The sequence below is a fragment of the Malaya genurostris genome, chromosome 2 (assembly GCF_030247185.1).
Source record: "Malaya genurostris strain Urasoe2022 chromosome 2, Malgen_1.1, whole genome shotgun sequence".
Lineage (NCBI taxonomy): Eukaryota > Metazoa > Arthropoda > Insecta > Diptera > Culicidae > Malaya > Malaya genurostris.
The window spans coordinates 314,019,909-314,036,573 of NC_080571.1; the positions used below are offsets into that span (position 1 = coordinate 314,019,909).

At 35.5% G+C, this 16,665-nt stretch overlaps 1 protein-coding gene across 2 annotated transcripts in view; it reads left to right on the top strand.

Annotated features, from left to right (window-relative positions):
- Window positions 1-16,665, top strand: part of LOC131431160 (sodium- and chloride-dependent GABA transporter ine) — a 66,784-nt gene that overhangs the window by 9,469 nt on the left and 40,650 nt on the right. The window contains exons 2-3 of one of the 2 annotated variants that reach the window (XM_058596710.1): window positions 6,225-6,875; window positions 6,948-7,173. In XM_058596710.1, the coding sequence (XP_058452693.1) occupies window positions 6,386-6,875; window positions 6,948-7,173 (716 nt within the window). In that variant the 5' untranslated portion in view covers window positions 6,225-6,385. Of the gene's footprint in view, window positions 1-6,224; window positions 6,880-6,947; window positions 7,174-16,665 lie in introns of those variants that run through there. The other variant, XM_058596712.1, reaches the window with a different exon arrangement.

The window sequence follows — 16,665 nt, forward strand, 5'->3', positions numbered from 1 at the left end:
ATTCATATTGACCCCTGTGACGCAGACAATGCCGGTTTGTTCATTTGCCCTCAAGGTAAAGGTCTTCATTCTAGTGTTGTTGGATGTTTTTATTCGATATCATTGAATGTCGCATGGTATCAGCAAAAGCCGTCGTAGTCATGGTAATGTAAATTCAACGTCATGTTCACTAGCGTTGGTGCATAATTTGTGCAATGATTTCTACTATCTGGAATCAAGGGCGATCTTAATGGTACCCCAGAATTTTCTGTTTTGCTGTGCTTCTTGGTAACCTTTCCATACAGCATAATGTTGTTATAAAAACAACTATTTCCATTATCAAATCGGATATAACTGATTGGTCGGACTTATAAAGTGCATCTTTACGATTTGTGTTGGATTTTTAAACACTGTACACTCCGACATGTTTGTAAACAAAACTGTTATGAGATTATTGGAGGCAAACCGTATCAATCAAACCGCTTCGATGTCTTGCTTATCACTCACGTTGTTCTGGCCGCCCTAGTGGGTCGTGTGAGAAGCCGAACTATCAGCAAACATTATGGATGAGTGTCGAACAACACAAACTTGAAACATCAATTACGCTGATAAGCTTGCAGCATTGTTGATAGCTTTTCCAAGAATTGCTCATATGTTAAATTTGAATTGATTTGTTTGACTATTTTCAGTTTCACCTTCTTACCAAAATAATGACAGCTTTTCAACCACACAAATTGAATGGAAACTGGGTATTTGTCTAATTGATACAAACAATCAATTTTCTATCAGGTGTACAACTTTGCTTCCGCCGTTTTTTTTTCAAAATTAAAAACTTTTTTGCGAAAAAGTGCTTACAGATGTATTATTCAAAGTATTTTCCGTCGCTAGCGACAACTTTCTCCCATCTTTCCGGCAATTTTCGGATCCCGGCTCGAAAAAAGGAGTCCTCTTTTGACGCTATCCATGAAGCAATCCATTTTTCCAACTCTTCGAAGGATAGAAAATGTTGATCTGCCAGGACGTGTGCCATCGAACGGAATAGGTGGAAGTCAGAAGGGACGACATCTGGGGAATACGGCGGGTGGGGCAAGACTTCCCATTTCAGCGTTTGCAGGTACAAATCATAACCTTGGCGCTGTGAATATTCGGTTATGCCCGAGCTTTCCCCATGATTTTCTGCATTTAGGATTATCGTATCGAACCCACTTTTCATTACCGGTTATGATTCGATGTAAAAACCCCTTACGATATTGTCTTTGAAGCAGTTGCTCACATATAATTAGATGGCGCTCGATGTCCCTCGGTTTCAACTCGTACGGCACCCAATTTCCTTCTTTCTGAATCATGCCCAGGGCATTGAGACGTTTTGAAATGGTTTGCTGACTCACTCCCAACGATTCGGCAAGCTCTTCTTGGGTTTGGCACGAATCTTCATCAAGCAATGCTTCTAGATGTTTATCTTTAAAGGTTTTTTCTCTTCCACCACCATGTTTGTCTTCGACATCGAAATCACCATTTTCAAAACGTTGAAACTACTTCCGACACGTTCTTTTACTCGGAGCAGCGAGAACAGGGTACATAAACAGACATTTTCGAGCGTGAATAATACGACAACAAGAACAACTGTCACTGAAACGGCGATGACAATTCGTTAGGCACTCTACACACTCACTTTAAAGGCATTATCATCTATGTATTTTGACCAGCCTTAGTCCATACAGCAACCTATCGGAAAACGGCGGAGACAAACTTGTACACCTGAATTCAATTTTTGCATGCATTGTTTTCAAATCGTTGTAACTCTGAAACAGTTATTTGTACACAAATGTTGTTCAAGACAAAATCAAGGAAAATAATTGGACACTGTAAACAAATTGAAAAAACTGTTGAATGCTTTTTTTAGAATTAGAATATTAACCGAAAACGATAACATTTAAAAAATACTTTGATAATGATCTCTGTGATTTTTCTTGTAGAATTCGTACAATCACCTAAAAAAATGGCTATTTTCTTTTATTCAAGTGTTGATAATCTTGATCTATTTGATCATTGAAATTTTTTTCAAAAGAAACGTTCAATTTTTTTTTTCTAAAAGCTATTGTAAAATTATATTTTTCGATCTGACAAAAAAAATCTTCCTCGAATAAACATACTTTTAATTAAACTTGTATTTGTATTTTCGCATGATAATTTGTTTCCACTTCGCTCGACAAGACGTTTCTAAGTTGAGTAAGCTGAGATTCAGCGGTTCATTTTGTAACTGTCTTCAATCATATCTATCTGGACGCAAAATGATAGTGAAAATAGGACTGTACTACTCTGATTCAGAGTTCTTACAGGAACAATTAGATAAGGATAATTTGAGTTGGAGATCTTCTTCAGTCACGAATCGATTGCTCTAAGCTCTTACAGCTGTGACAACAAGATATTCATCGTCGTAATCTTCGCATCTATTCCTTTCATCGGATTCCCCGCGCTGGAACTAATTACGGATTTAACGAACCCTTTGCAAGCACGGGTCGTGTGTTCAATCACTGTTACAGTACATTTGACTTCCATCTATCACGTAATGTTATTAAGAAATTGTTCCTCAGATTGCTGTTAGATTTAGTTTTTTTTAGTCTAATCAGTATTAATATAATTTTAAGTTTAATTAGTGCTAATAATATTAGATTAGGTATAAGAAAAATGTGTCATTTGCATGATTGTAATCTGTTGATGCAAAAGATGAGGAGGTTTTATGCCTGTTGGAGAGCAAGTTTTACAGAAACTAACTCCAGTGTGCTTTTCCCTGCTCCTAAGTAAACAAATTAACAAATAAACAAACTTTTACAGATCACATATAATACAACAAACTTAAACTTATTTTATAAAAATTACGAGAAGTTTTCTTTTCATAATTAATTTATACAATTTTTGAAAACAATTTTTTTTTGGTTCTATTATAGAGGCTTTAACATTAATGTCATTCACCTCTTCGGGACAGAAAAACTTTCTGACCCTATGTGCGGGGTTTGGAATCGAACCCAGGCAGGCTGTGTGAAAGGCCACGCTATACCCGTCCCCATTGAAAACAATTGATGTTTTTCAATGTTCTGGATCTTTGAAAAATAGAGAAGAGCCTGTTTTAATCCTCATAGTTGCGTGATGATATCTTCTTCATAATACACACATTTTAATAAATATTACTAAGGGATAATGAAAAAACATTTCATTAAATCTTGAATAAACAAAATAATGAAGTCAGATCCGTTTTCGTTGAATTCGACCATTATTCCCGGCTTCCGAAGCCGGGAAATAAATCTGACATAGCCGGTTTGTTCAATAACCAAATAAAATACAACTTGTAACCAGTTTTGAGCCATATTTCGAAGAATTTTTTCGCTTTTTGCATCATCGCTCCAAATAATTGTTGGTATTTTTAAACATACTTCACTCTGTAATTTCGGAATCGGAAGTTGGATCCGAATACAATTCAGTAGCTGCTTATCCGACCCGAAACACGAGTTGTTTAAAAAATCCACAACCACGCACAAAATTACTGCTTGTTGAACCGAAAAACATTTCATTTGAACCTAACCATTTAAGGCCTCTATAAAAAATTGAAGTCAGTTTCGTTTTCGAAGCTTTTGACCACTATTTCTGATCCTTCCGGAGAAACTAGAAACCGATACAATCGAAATCGATTCGTTTGGTCAGCAACTAAAAATAAATTTTGAAACAGTTTTGTGACAAATTTAGTACAATTTCCTCCGTATATTGCATCGTCGCTCTAAATGATGGCATAAAATTTTAAGAATACTTCACCCTGTAATTCCGGATGTAATCGATGCAAAACTTAATCGAATTGCATTGAATTTTCAATTAATAGAACTGTATCTTTCAATAAAGGCTCAGTTTTGCGAATTGTAAAGTAACTTTATGTTTAATTTGCTACTCCGAATATGTGCATGAAAAAAATGTTAATTCACAAAATATTTTTATCTGTGTATCAACTAACAAAACACACACATAATATAAGAATTATGTGGCTAGTTTGAAGGACATTATTTGCTTTTACGTCGCCTTGAATATAGAAATATTCAAGAAAATGGTTTTTATCGCTCTGTGATTCCGGAAGCGGATTTCGTATCAAGATAAATATCGTTCTATCGATCGTTTTCATTTAAATATTTGTTTGTGTTAGTTTGTGAAAATCAGTTCAACCATCTCTGAGAAAATTGAGTGCATATTTAAAATATTTTTTTGCACATATCACCCTGTAATTCCAGAACCGGAAGTCGGATCTTTCATATGAATCTATGTTTATAAAATCGGTTCAGCAATCCCGGATAAAATCAAGTACATCTTTTTTTCCGTTTTTGGAGCTTTTCTTCACTATTACCGGTGCGTTCGGAAGCGGAAACCGGGGTCTTGTAGTCACACAGTAAATTTATATATTCACTAACTAACAAGGTCTGCCAACAAAATGAATTTACCAGTAAATTTTATAAGAATTTGCACCTCGTTTCGCCATCACTTTTGAAATTTTTTTCATGAATTTGAACATTTCTCATTTATCGCGCTGTAATACCGAAACCAAAAGTCGGGTCTGGATCAACTTTGCTTGGATTTTTGAAGAATTTTGAGACCTTTCATTTGCATCTTAGTTTGTGAAAGTTGGTTTAGAAATTTCCGAGGAATATTGAGTGCGCATTTTCTCATAGATTTGCACATATTGCCTTGTAATTCCGGAACCGGAACCGGAGCTTGGATCGGGATAAAATTCAGTAGCAACCTATGAGACTATAAGACCTTACGTTTGAATCTAAGTTTCTGAAATTTTGTTCAGCCATGTCTGAGAAAAGTGAATGACAATTTTTTTTTCATTTTTTTGTGGTGCATGCCATCCTGTATTTCCGGAACCTGTAGTCGAGTGACATTATTTATCACATACGCACAGCCATACATACATACCCGCACAGACATTTGCTCAGTTCGTCGAGCTAAGTCTAATGATGTATGACATTCGCACGGAGAACCCGCAGATCACAAAATTACAATATTGCAATTGTTGTTTCACGACCTGGTTGTTTCAACTAAAATGTTGTTGATTTGACTAACATATTTGTTGATTTTGTCATAACCATTCAGGTAAAAAAAAAGCTGTATTCAAACGCTGTCACTTGGCGGAGAACGAAGACAGAGAAACGCAGAACAAAAATCCTGTATATTTCATCAGAAATTAATACCATGTTTTCCATGTATTAATTAGATATTCCTATTACATAAATGTTTTAATTTCATCAGCGAGTAATGTATTTTCGGACAGTTTATGTCAATGTAAATAAAAACATTTCATGCAAAAGTGAAGTGGTACTATTAGTATTTTCTTAAAAGTGCATCTATAGCATTAGACTTATCAGCAATATTTTTATAATCATCTGTGAGCTTAGTGATAAAGCTATAAGCAGCTACTTAGGCAACATTTTGAACGATTCTGCTCCCTGAAGAGACTAGCAGTAAAAAATATTTATTGCAATAGGCATCTTAAGTTCAAATAACTAAATATATGGTTAAAACAACTGAGACATTTTTAGCGTTCATGCATACAGGTAACTTTGCTGGGATTGTGTCATTGCTCAGTCGCACGAGCGACACCTCATTTAAACATTTCATTTTCTTCTTAGAGTGTATGCCATTGCTCAACTGCAACGTTTCATTACTCGCTTGAGATGTGCGTCATTGCGGGTGTCATTGCTTAACTGCCAGCATGATAAATCAAAAATGACAGTTTAGTTAAAACAACAATCGATTAGTTGTACTGAAGTTCAACCAATTAAATTCAGAAAAAACAACTAATATTTTTTGTTGTTTTGCGATCGCTAGCTTTTCCGTGTTAGAAACATTTTTCCGTTCGTGAACAAAATTCACTTGTGCATTTGCATTTGTCAACTAGTGTGTCTGTGTATGACTTAGGTAAACAATTTGTTTATTTGTGTTTGACGAACCGAACGAGAAGGTCTGCGATTAAAAAAAGAACCATTCTGTAGTCAACAATGTTAATTTTATCTTGACAATATTTCTTACACTGAAACGCTGATTTTAATATTGAGCCATAATGTACTTTATCATGTTTTATTGATTTCTTCGAACAACAAATTTTTAATCGTCGATTCTAGATCATCTATAGTTAGCTTGTATATTTTTCGACATCTATATCCGCAATGCAAAGCGATAATAAGTGCTTTCTTCTTTTGTTTCAGATGTATATTCAATCATAATCATCTCACAGATAGGATAAAGATGACTGCTGCCGTTGACGGTTCGCTTGATATTACCTAACACACCAAAAGCTACTGTGATAGAACGTTCGTTTTCTGCTCCCTTTTCGTATCCTAAGAGTATATGTGATCCACGATCCATTATGGAGCACCCACAAGATCAGCAGAATCAGCTGGAGACACAATCGCTAAATCCGATTCCAAACAGGAGGGCTATCACCGATTTGCACTTCAATGCGATCAACACCAACTACAATAAAAATCATAACAAAGCTACCAACAACAACGTGGTGGTGCAAAATGACGACTCGAAAATTTTGCTGCTTCCGTCAAATCATCGCAAATTTATCATTGTACCCGCGCAACCGAATAGTGCGTTCGGTAGTGGGAGTAGCCCAAATGCAGTTGGGTCCACCTCTCCCAACACTCTTAGTCATACCAATAATAATAATTCCGCAAGTTGTCCTACTAGTCCGAATAATGCCAGTACGCCAGCATCCAATCAGGCGGTAGCTAAATTTGAAATTGGGGAGAGCTCTTCTAGTGGACCAAGCTCAGTGTTGAGTCCAGCATTTCCACTGTCCGCGGGTTCCAAGCAAAAGCAATTCCATAGTTTGAGATCGGTACGCTCTGGTAGGTAAATGTTGGAAGTGTACTGGAATCCCTTCAATAAGCTTAATAATTTTCTGTTTCGGGAAAAAACAGGTCACGATCGCCAAGCAATTGCCGACGCACATACGAATTCACCATTTGCACGAACTGGTTCGTACATTTTCAGTGAATCCGGAGGAACCCCGCGGTTGTTCTCCGATGCGACTTCAATACGATCGCTTGCCTCGATTGGTGTCGGTTCGACGGATGGCCGCCGGATGGTTATCCGGCGAGTGCCAAACTCACCCACCGAACTGCTAACCATCATCAATCCCCCAACGTAAGTTTTGAACTTCAATATACATTATACCTTACAACTACATCTTGATCTTGATGAGATCCCACCGAATAGATATTAAGAATTATTCAATTAGCATCACTGTATCTGTATACTTGTCACCAGTATGACAGCAACTGGTCTTCTTTCTAGATTGTTTGTCATCAGCATTATCAAAAATGTCGACACGATGAACGATGACACGCAACCACTTGAGCTACGTTGCATTTACCGCATCATATATACATATTTATGATTTTTTACAACATCAGAATATACTACAGTGACCAAATCGTTATTGCATTAATCAATTTGATAAGAAGCCGAATACCGCTTGTCCTACTCTTTGAGTATAAATTCTTGCGTATTCCTCACATTCAAAGTTCATTTGAATTCATACATATTTTGATTTGTTCTTATCATTCTCACTGGGACGTCACTTGAGCGTCAGATCACTTCCAAATGAATTGCGCAAACAGCTTCTAACATACATCATTTTTACCCCTGAAGAGAACTAAATATTGATTCATTCTGATTCACATAAGGCATCATATCGCCCCACGTTTTCTTTAATTTTTGTTGATCTTCTGGTTGTTAGATCTCGGTTCATATCAATAGAAAATTATGAATTAGCTTATATGATCAATGTTTTTGTCTTCACGGGAAAAGAATACGCTCAAACTTTGAAAAATCTGCAGGATTATGTTTCATATTCCAATCGTTTCAGCTCGACGAATAGAGTTAGATATTGCCGAGAAAAGCAAATGTTTTATTAAATTAGTCTTAAATTAAAGGTTTTCCCGTCACGCTATTGATTGTTTTTAAGATCTGATGTTTACGTTTTGAGGTAATGAAAGTTTTATATATAATTTATTTTTGATCAAATATATTTATTTTTATATCAAGTTTCAGACAATATCTTGCGAAGCTGATGGAAGATTCGAAATATGTATTACTACGTACACTCAAATCTATTTTTATGCGGGGGATACGTACCTTAAACCAATCCGCATACCTTTGAAAATACGCATAAAACCTCTTAACTTTGAAAATCCGATTTAAACTTTGAAAATTCGCATAAAAAATTTTCGTAACTTTGAAAATTTGCATAAAAACCCGTCAAACTAAAGAAAAACAAATATGTAGTGGCCAGATCTTATTAATTTATGAAACGTCGAGATTTGCTGTTATGTTGAATAAAAGTTTGACTGAAAAGTCGCAGAGTTGACTTGAATTTTTTTTTAGATCTTGCACCAGATCTCAATTTTTCGAGAATTTCTGAGACAAAACAAGAGTAACGCGTAACTTTGAAAATTCACATAAAAGCACATAATTTTGACAATTCGCATAAAAACACAAACCTTTGAAAATTCGCATACGAAACATCATACCAACCTGAGTTATATGGACAGTTAAAATGAATCGATTTATTCCAAATTGTGGGGTGAGGTTCAACATTTAAATAACGATTTTCGTTTTGGAAAAAAAGCATTGCCAATTCACACAAAATATTTTTTTACAAAGTGCTTCGTTTGAGATCTAGCTATAGAAATAAGAATTTTTCCCTATCTCTAATAGAATGGCTGAAGAACCCGATATTCGAACGGAGCCTCCGAGACCCATAGTACTACATACCATTCGACTCAGCTTGACGATATCAGAAAATGTCGCTCAATTTTCTCGGAGATGGCATTACCGATTTCAACAAGCTTAGACTCGTTTGAATGTTACTATTGGACCATTATTCAAGTTCAATGACCGAATGGCTGTCACTTCTGGTTCCGGAGCTATAGTGGTTGAGTAAGTGACGTAACAGAAAAACGCGTTGTTTGTTTACCGCTCGGTTTTCTCAGAGATGGTTGAGCCGATTTTAACAAGTCTAGACTAACACTAAGAATCCTCCTATGAAAGTTACTATTGAATTGTGGAACAAATGACTGTCACTTCTGGTTCCGGAGATATAATGGTATGAGTTGCGTCAACCGACAAAACGCGTTAGTTTTTATCATCCAATTTTCTTAGAGATGGTTTAATCAATTTTCACACACTTAAGCTCATTTGAAAGCTACTATTGAAATTTAGATGAAGTTCTAAAATCAAATGGTTGTCACTTCAGGTTCGGAAGATATAAAATATAAGTGATGTTACCAACTAATCGCACATTCGGCTAAAATTTCGAAGCTGACTTAAGGGACGGGTAGGGTCTAACAATTTTGAAAAATCAATTATTATTTCCTTTCTATATTCTTATAGTAAAACATTTCAAGAATATTCTGTGAAATTTTCAAGTCTATCGGAACAAAACTCTGGAAATTATGGGCCTTTACTTTTGCTTATCTCATACTGTAGAAAAGTAAGAGCTCGGCACCCAGGACCAAGATTTCTGCTTCGTTTAACTTAAAAACTTGACAAAACATTCTTGAAATGTTTGATTATAACAAATTATAAAGGAAAAAAATATGATTTTTTGAAAATGTTAGGCCCTACGGGCTCTCTTGAATAATGAATTGTTTCCATTGATTTTATAGACAAAAAAATTTGAACGCGTTTTTCTCGAAAGCAGGTTTTGAAAGTCCGTGTCCATCGTCATTAAAAAACTACTGAACCATTTTTTTTTCAAATTTTGCACACACTTTCTACATATAAAAAATCAGACCCCAACGTTTTCCTTTTCGTTATTTGTTACTTTGGGGAGCTTTTGCAGCTACAAAATGGTGAATTTTTTCGTAAAAAATCGTAGTATTCACTTTAAACAACCACCAAAAATTCAAAAAATTAAAAATAAATGAAACAGAAACGTTGGGGTCTAGAAAAAACTTTTCCTCTAACTATGCTGCTTTGATTTGTTCACTTCTGATTAGTCTGCGCTGAGATACAGTGGACACCGGAAATCATGATTTTTAAGAAGTGTCCTAAAATACCGACTTATTTCTAAATATTTTTCTACGAAAAAATTACAAAATGTTGTGCGAATGATCCTTTCCATCATGCAAAACATTTTAATTTATTTTGTTGAATGACAATGAATTTCGATAAACTTAGGCTTCTTTGAATGCTAACAATGTCTATCAAATTTGGAAGGGTTATGGCGATCTTTTCCGCTTCGAGAGATGTAAACTTCAATCTCAATGTGTAGTTAAAAAGGCAGCAGAAAGTTAGATATAAATTTGTTTCACAGCTCTTTATTTTTTAATGTGCTTTAAAAGTGAAACTATGCGTTAATTTAAGTATACAATGTTATTGATTGAAAAATCAATACATTCCAATCTAGTTTCATATCGATGGTGGTTTCCAATCTTCTATTCGATTCAACTGATTTCTATTTCAAATTTCATATTTTTTCTCTGAACAAAATCAAATAAAAAACTTTTATCCGTACAAGACCCGAACCCGAATTCAATTTTTTTTTTCGAATCCGAACCCGTTCCGTGCCCGATAAAAAATAAAAATCTTCACCCGTACCCGACCCAAAACAGAAAAAATGAAACCTGACAAAACTCTTTAACCCGAATCCGACCCGTTCCCGTTGAAAATGAAAAAAATCGGCACCGGAAAACCGAAATTTTCTGCCATGATCAAATTACACTTCATCCGAGACCAAATTTTAGCTTCCAATCGCATCAGATATTGTCTGAATCGGACAGGGCACTTGAATTATTTACTTGGAATGGAAAGTTGCCGCCATGAACCGTTTGAACATGATTTAGTCCCTATCATATCGTAGCAATTTCGGATAGAAAAACGTGCTTAATCCTCCTAGCAGTGAGATGATACCTTTTTTCATCAATCCGCATGTGTTTTTGCATGAATATTCTTCGGTGTTTCAGTTCTCATGACATTATTTTAATGGCCGTCGAATTAAGCGGCAATTTGAGAATTTATTCACTCATTACTCTGTAATATCGAAACTGCAAATCGGATCGAATTTGAATCTAAAAGTGTGACAATCGATTGAACATTCCATGATATGTCGGAGTAAGTTCCACTTAGGGTTTACGGAAATTTAAGGCAATTCCAGGGCCGGTATTCAGGAACCAACATAACCCAAACCGATTCGCCACATGACGAATAAATTGCAATAGTTTTGAGTCCAACTTTTAAGCTTCTCGGGATTGTCATTTTCTATACCGGCTTGAATTTAAAAAATTCATCATCCTACAATTCCAGAATCGGAAGTCAGAATTGGATAATATTAATTAATTTTTTCTTTTGTCTTTTGTCATTTATTTCGCATGTTTGAAAATCAGTATAAACATCTTTGAGAAATCATAATCTATGCCTGGAAACATATTCTGTTTTCAAGGTCAAATGTCAAAAAACTGAAAATTTTGACATAAAACTTCGTATAACTCAAAAAGTAAACATCCGATCTCAAAACCATTCAATAGCGTTCAGGGTGACGGGGAGACCTAGTTTGATCAAAATCGGTCCAGCCATCTCTGAGATCTCGACCTCGTAGTTGACAACACACATACAGACACATACACATACGGACATTTGCTCAGTTCGTCGAGCTGAATCGATTGGGATATGACATTCGGCCCTTTTTTTAGAAAATTTTTCTAAAGTTTGAGCGAATTCATACCTATTTGTTATATTTATAAAAATAAGGTAAAAAGTAACGCTTTGTCAATCACATCATTTATTCGATTATGCTTCCAAAACCGGAAATGTATTCTATTCGATTCCAGCAAAAGTACAGTTTTTCGTTACGTCACTAAAATAACTACATTGTTTTAGTATTTGATTAATTTTGAAGTATAAGCCATTTGTTTTTGAAACGTGATTAATTACACAGTGGCGTACCGAGGAAATTTGGCGCCCGGGGCAAAATAAGAGATTTGCCGCCCCATCGTTGGTTTTGGTTTAGTGAGCAAAAAAAAACAAAGTTGAACTTCATCTTCGGAAAGCTGGGCGGAACTTGGGTGTGCCAAAAAAGGTCCCAATGATTACTTTGCCGCCCGCTAAAATAGTTGCGCCCGGGGCGAATGTCCAATTCGCCAACTACCCCCCCTAGATACGCCAGTGTAATTACATAATAGTAGCTTTCGGGGGACGGGCCTGGGTTCGATTCTCACAAGGTTGAAACCTACATAACCCAAATAAAAATAATTACAGCTTTCAAACGAGTCTTCGATGTGTCCTAAAATTTTGATTAATGACTAAATAGACTTCCAAATGAGTCTCAAATTGTATAAAATATCCAAGATTGATAACTTGATTATTTGAAACATCGGAACTCGATTCGATTTTGGGAAGGATTTTTTTAATTATGAAGTTTGCTGCACTTTATCTCTTCCTATTTTATCCTTTCTTGTCTGCTCCTTTCACACCCATTAAATAAACATATAACGGGTGTTTTTTTAGGAGATTCGTTTATTCATTCGGGATTACACTATTGACAGGAAGTTGTTTAGACAGTGTAAAGTTATGTCTCTACTCAGTATTGTTTAGTAAATCATCATGAACAGGTCATGAACTCCAGAACAATGTCCAAATCGTCAAAATTAATTTTCAAAATCAGTGTTCAATTAAAATTGTTTATAGATCACTTCGTGAATTTTATGGTGCACATCATCGTCCATCTGGTGGTGGTCTCCATAAAGAACGTAATTACCAAATTTCGGTCTATACATTCACTCTTTTGGATGCCAAGGAAGAATACTGAAGAAAATATTGTCGTTCAGGCCGTTACTATGAATGGAAATCGATACAGAACCATGATTCAACAGGATGGTGCCACTTGTCATACAATATTACGAGAAATGGAACGGTGAATTGGTCTCCGCGTTTGTGTGCTGCAATGGCGCCAGTCGATTGAATACGTGAAGTAATTGGTTTATGTGGATAAACGATTCATGCTTTGGAAACCAATATTCAACGTGTCAGCCTAAATACGCCCTCAAATACTTGAAAAAGTGGTCGAAAGTTGGACCTCCAGAATGACCTTTGTTAAAAATAGTTGTGGCGGCCATATGCCCGAATTCATATTTAAATGTTAAATGCCAAGAAATTATCAACCAAATAAAAAATGGCCATTTTTTAATTTGGTATGTGTTTTATTTGAATTTTAAATCAGCAAGCTCTTAAAAAGCACCCTTTATAACATTAATACTTCATGGCGATTGCACAATTGTTTTGCTTTGTAGAACTTCCACCAGCAAGACTAGTCCCCGCTGACGGGCCACCACTTAAAGATACCTGGTCGTCCGCTCTCTAGTATTCGACTAGGAGAAAAAAAACAATTATCAAATCTTTTCTAAGAGCTGTGCGAAATTCGAACTGAGTATCTTTCACACAACTGTAAAAAAATCTACTAGAATTTACATGATTTCGACCTCACCCTTTCAGATTGCTTGACCGTTTTCGTGATGTTCATACTGATAATTTAATTATAAAGAAATTATCGTTAGTTTCATTCATTACGACACGTATTTTCAGATACAAGTATACAAAGATTTTCAAGCAACTTTAGAAAAGATTAAAAGCAAATGAAGTTTTTGATTGATAATCAAAAAAAAAACCCGAACGACAGAGTTTCCAATATCTTTATCACTAAAATCAATTAATTATGGATTGGACGAATGATTTGCCGAGACAAAAAAAAATATCTGCGTAAGATTTTGCGTCCAGATATTTCTAGTTTTTATATAGAACAAGTACATTATTATCTGATTATACTACGACCGCAACGTTACTATTAGATCCGGTTCATGTTAGTACTTTTATTGTGGTGATATATTTCCAGATTGACTCAACTACGCCGGCCGGCACTAACAAAACCGGATTAGAATCTTATCAATCTGCTCTTGAGCTACTAAACTAAGTAAAGTTATACTCTTAGCTGTTATTCAGTTGATCGAATGTTATCTTTTTATTTCTTCAATTGCTATTTTCATAATACTTTCAGTGCTGAGAAAAAGTTGGTTTTTGGATATTTACGTGGTGCAGTCTTATTTATAACATGTCATCCGAATTCAACACGTTTTTTTCTTGTGAAAGTGAAAAATTTGTTTGAATGTTGAATTATTCATTTGCTGGCGATTATTGTTGGTGATCACTGGAATGTACACTTCATTTCAGGGTAAACTCTTGCGTAACTACCGGTACGTGCATTCGAGACGCAGAAGGTGTGCAGCATTGCAATTGTGTCTCGTTTTCAGCGCAAAATGTACAATTTGATAGCGAAGCTTCAGGCATGTACTATATTTGCCGATGATAATCCATAATCATAAACCGTATACGGTTATATACATTAGCACATGTGACGTGGTGGCGGTGATGACAGACGGACTACCGTGCCTCAACCCGTAAGGCCTGTCCAGCAGCTAGCTAGCTAGCTAGTTTGTCCGTCGGTCGGTTAAATAGCGAACTGAACTGAACTACTCTGATGACAATTTCCTCAATTGACAACAGTGCGGGCTTCATTTGAATACTAAGTGCTGAAATCCGCAGCATTTTGTCGAGCTGGTCGGACTGTCCATAATGCGAGGACAATTTACCTCCCGCAAATGACGAGCGCGTGAGCGAGAGTAAGTGTTTCTTTTCTGGAAGAACAATTTCGCTGCTATGCCAGAACCGGCTTTAATAAATTTGTGGCCCACGGTCAGCTTTGCTCGCGGTTCTCAGTAGATTTAAATGTAGGTCGCTTAATTCGTCAATTCGTGGAAGCTTACCTTAACAACAAATTCGTGATGCGTGGTGCGATATGATGGTCCAGTTTGAGTTCGGATGTAGAGTCTGATGATGATTAAACGGAAGTTTTCTGTAATTATCCTCATATGACATTCTGATGGATATTTACGAAACACTTGTTTTCCTTCGTTTCATGATAATGCTACTAAATATTATAACGAGTTTCTTTTTCAAAGTGTTTGAAATTGTTCCTTTTTTAAATCTGTAAACAATAGTAAATTGATATGAATTTTGTTTCCAACTGATGCTAACATGTTCAACCCATTATCGAAAAATTCGAAGCTCTCCTACTTTTCAATTCATTAAACAGAAGTATTAATTCTGAAAATATTGAATCGTTGGTCCGCTAAGAAATGATAAAAAATAGTCTTCACATAGTCTTGCACATCCTCAAACCTGTAAAAACCCAGCAGAAACATTAAGTTATCAATAAATAAGTTTACTTTCTTCTATCCATTCTTAACAAGATAATTCATTTTTTTACCAGAGCAGTATGAATTTCGTCATGAACATTCAACTACTCATCAACTTGTAAGAGTAACGAACATGATAAAAACAAATAAATCTTCTGGGTTATCCACTGGAGTTGCTTCTCTGGAGACATAGAAAAAGCATTCGACAGTGTTTGGCACAAAGGTTTAATAGCAAAAATGTTTGATTTCCAGTTTCCTATTCATTCGATCGAAATGATTCAAAATTATTTAACTGATCGCACTCTTCAGGTTAGCTATCAGAATTGTAAATCTGAATTGCCGTACGAGAAGGTGTTCCGCAAGGTTCGTAGCGTAGCTCCAATCTTGTATAATATTTTCACTTCTGATCGTCCAAATCTACTCGTTGGTTGACAGAAATTGCTATTCTGTGACGACACAAGTCTGTTAGCCACAGGTAGAAATCTAGAAGTGATCTTTAGTCGCCTACAAAGAAGCTTAAATATTTTCAGTAATTATCTGTCAAAATGGAAAATTGCACCTAATGCAGCTAAAACTCCATCAATTTTTTTTTCCTCATAAGCCAAGAGCTTCTTTTCTTAAACCAAATAATAATCACATTATCAAATTGATATGGTCTGATCAAGCAAAATATTGACGTATGACAAAAACTCACTTTCAAGGATCACATTGGCAAAGTGTAATAAATGTATCAACTGTTTATATCCTCTTATAAACAGAAATTCTAAGCTCTGTCTAAAGAACGAATTATTAATTTATAAACACATTTTCCGACCCGCCATGCTTTATGCATTACCAATTTGGTTAAGTTATTGTTCCACCAGGAAGAAAACGCTTCAAAGGATTCAGAATAAAATTCTGAAAATGATTTTGAAGCATCTTCCCTGGTTTAGTACAAATGAGTTACACAGACTCACAAATATAGAACCATTAGATGTAATGTCACATAATATTATAAGCAAATTCCGACAAAAATCGATGCAATTTTATATAGAATCGATTCGCTCTCTGTATTTGTTAGTAAGTTAGTGTAAAAGTTCCCATTACACAATACAAGTAGGTTTCCTATTTTCCCTACACAAAAAATCACAGAATTGCGGAAGCAAATGAAGTCTTAAGGTGACCGTGGACAGAAGCTAAGTTAAATAAATGTAAAAGTATTGGTGAAACAATAATTTTTCATATAGAAATAGTATTTATGAGTAGAGGAATGAAATAATAATATGTGTGTGCTGAAAGGAATACAGTTGCAAGAACAAAATGTAAACATTGAAATTATTCAAATCACCTAGCAGAATAGAGTGGACTTATCTCATCTTCATGCTCATTCTGGAGTTAACAAATTGCA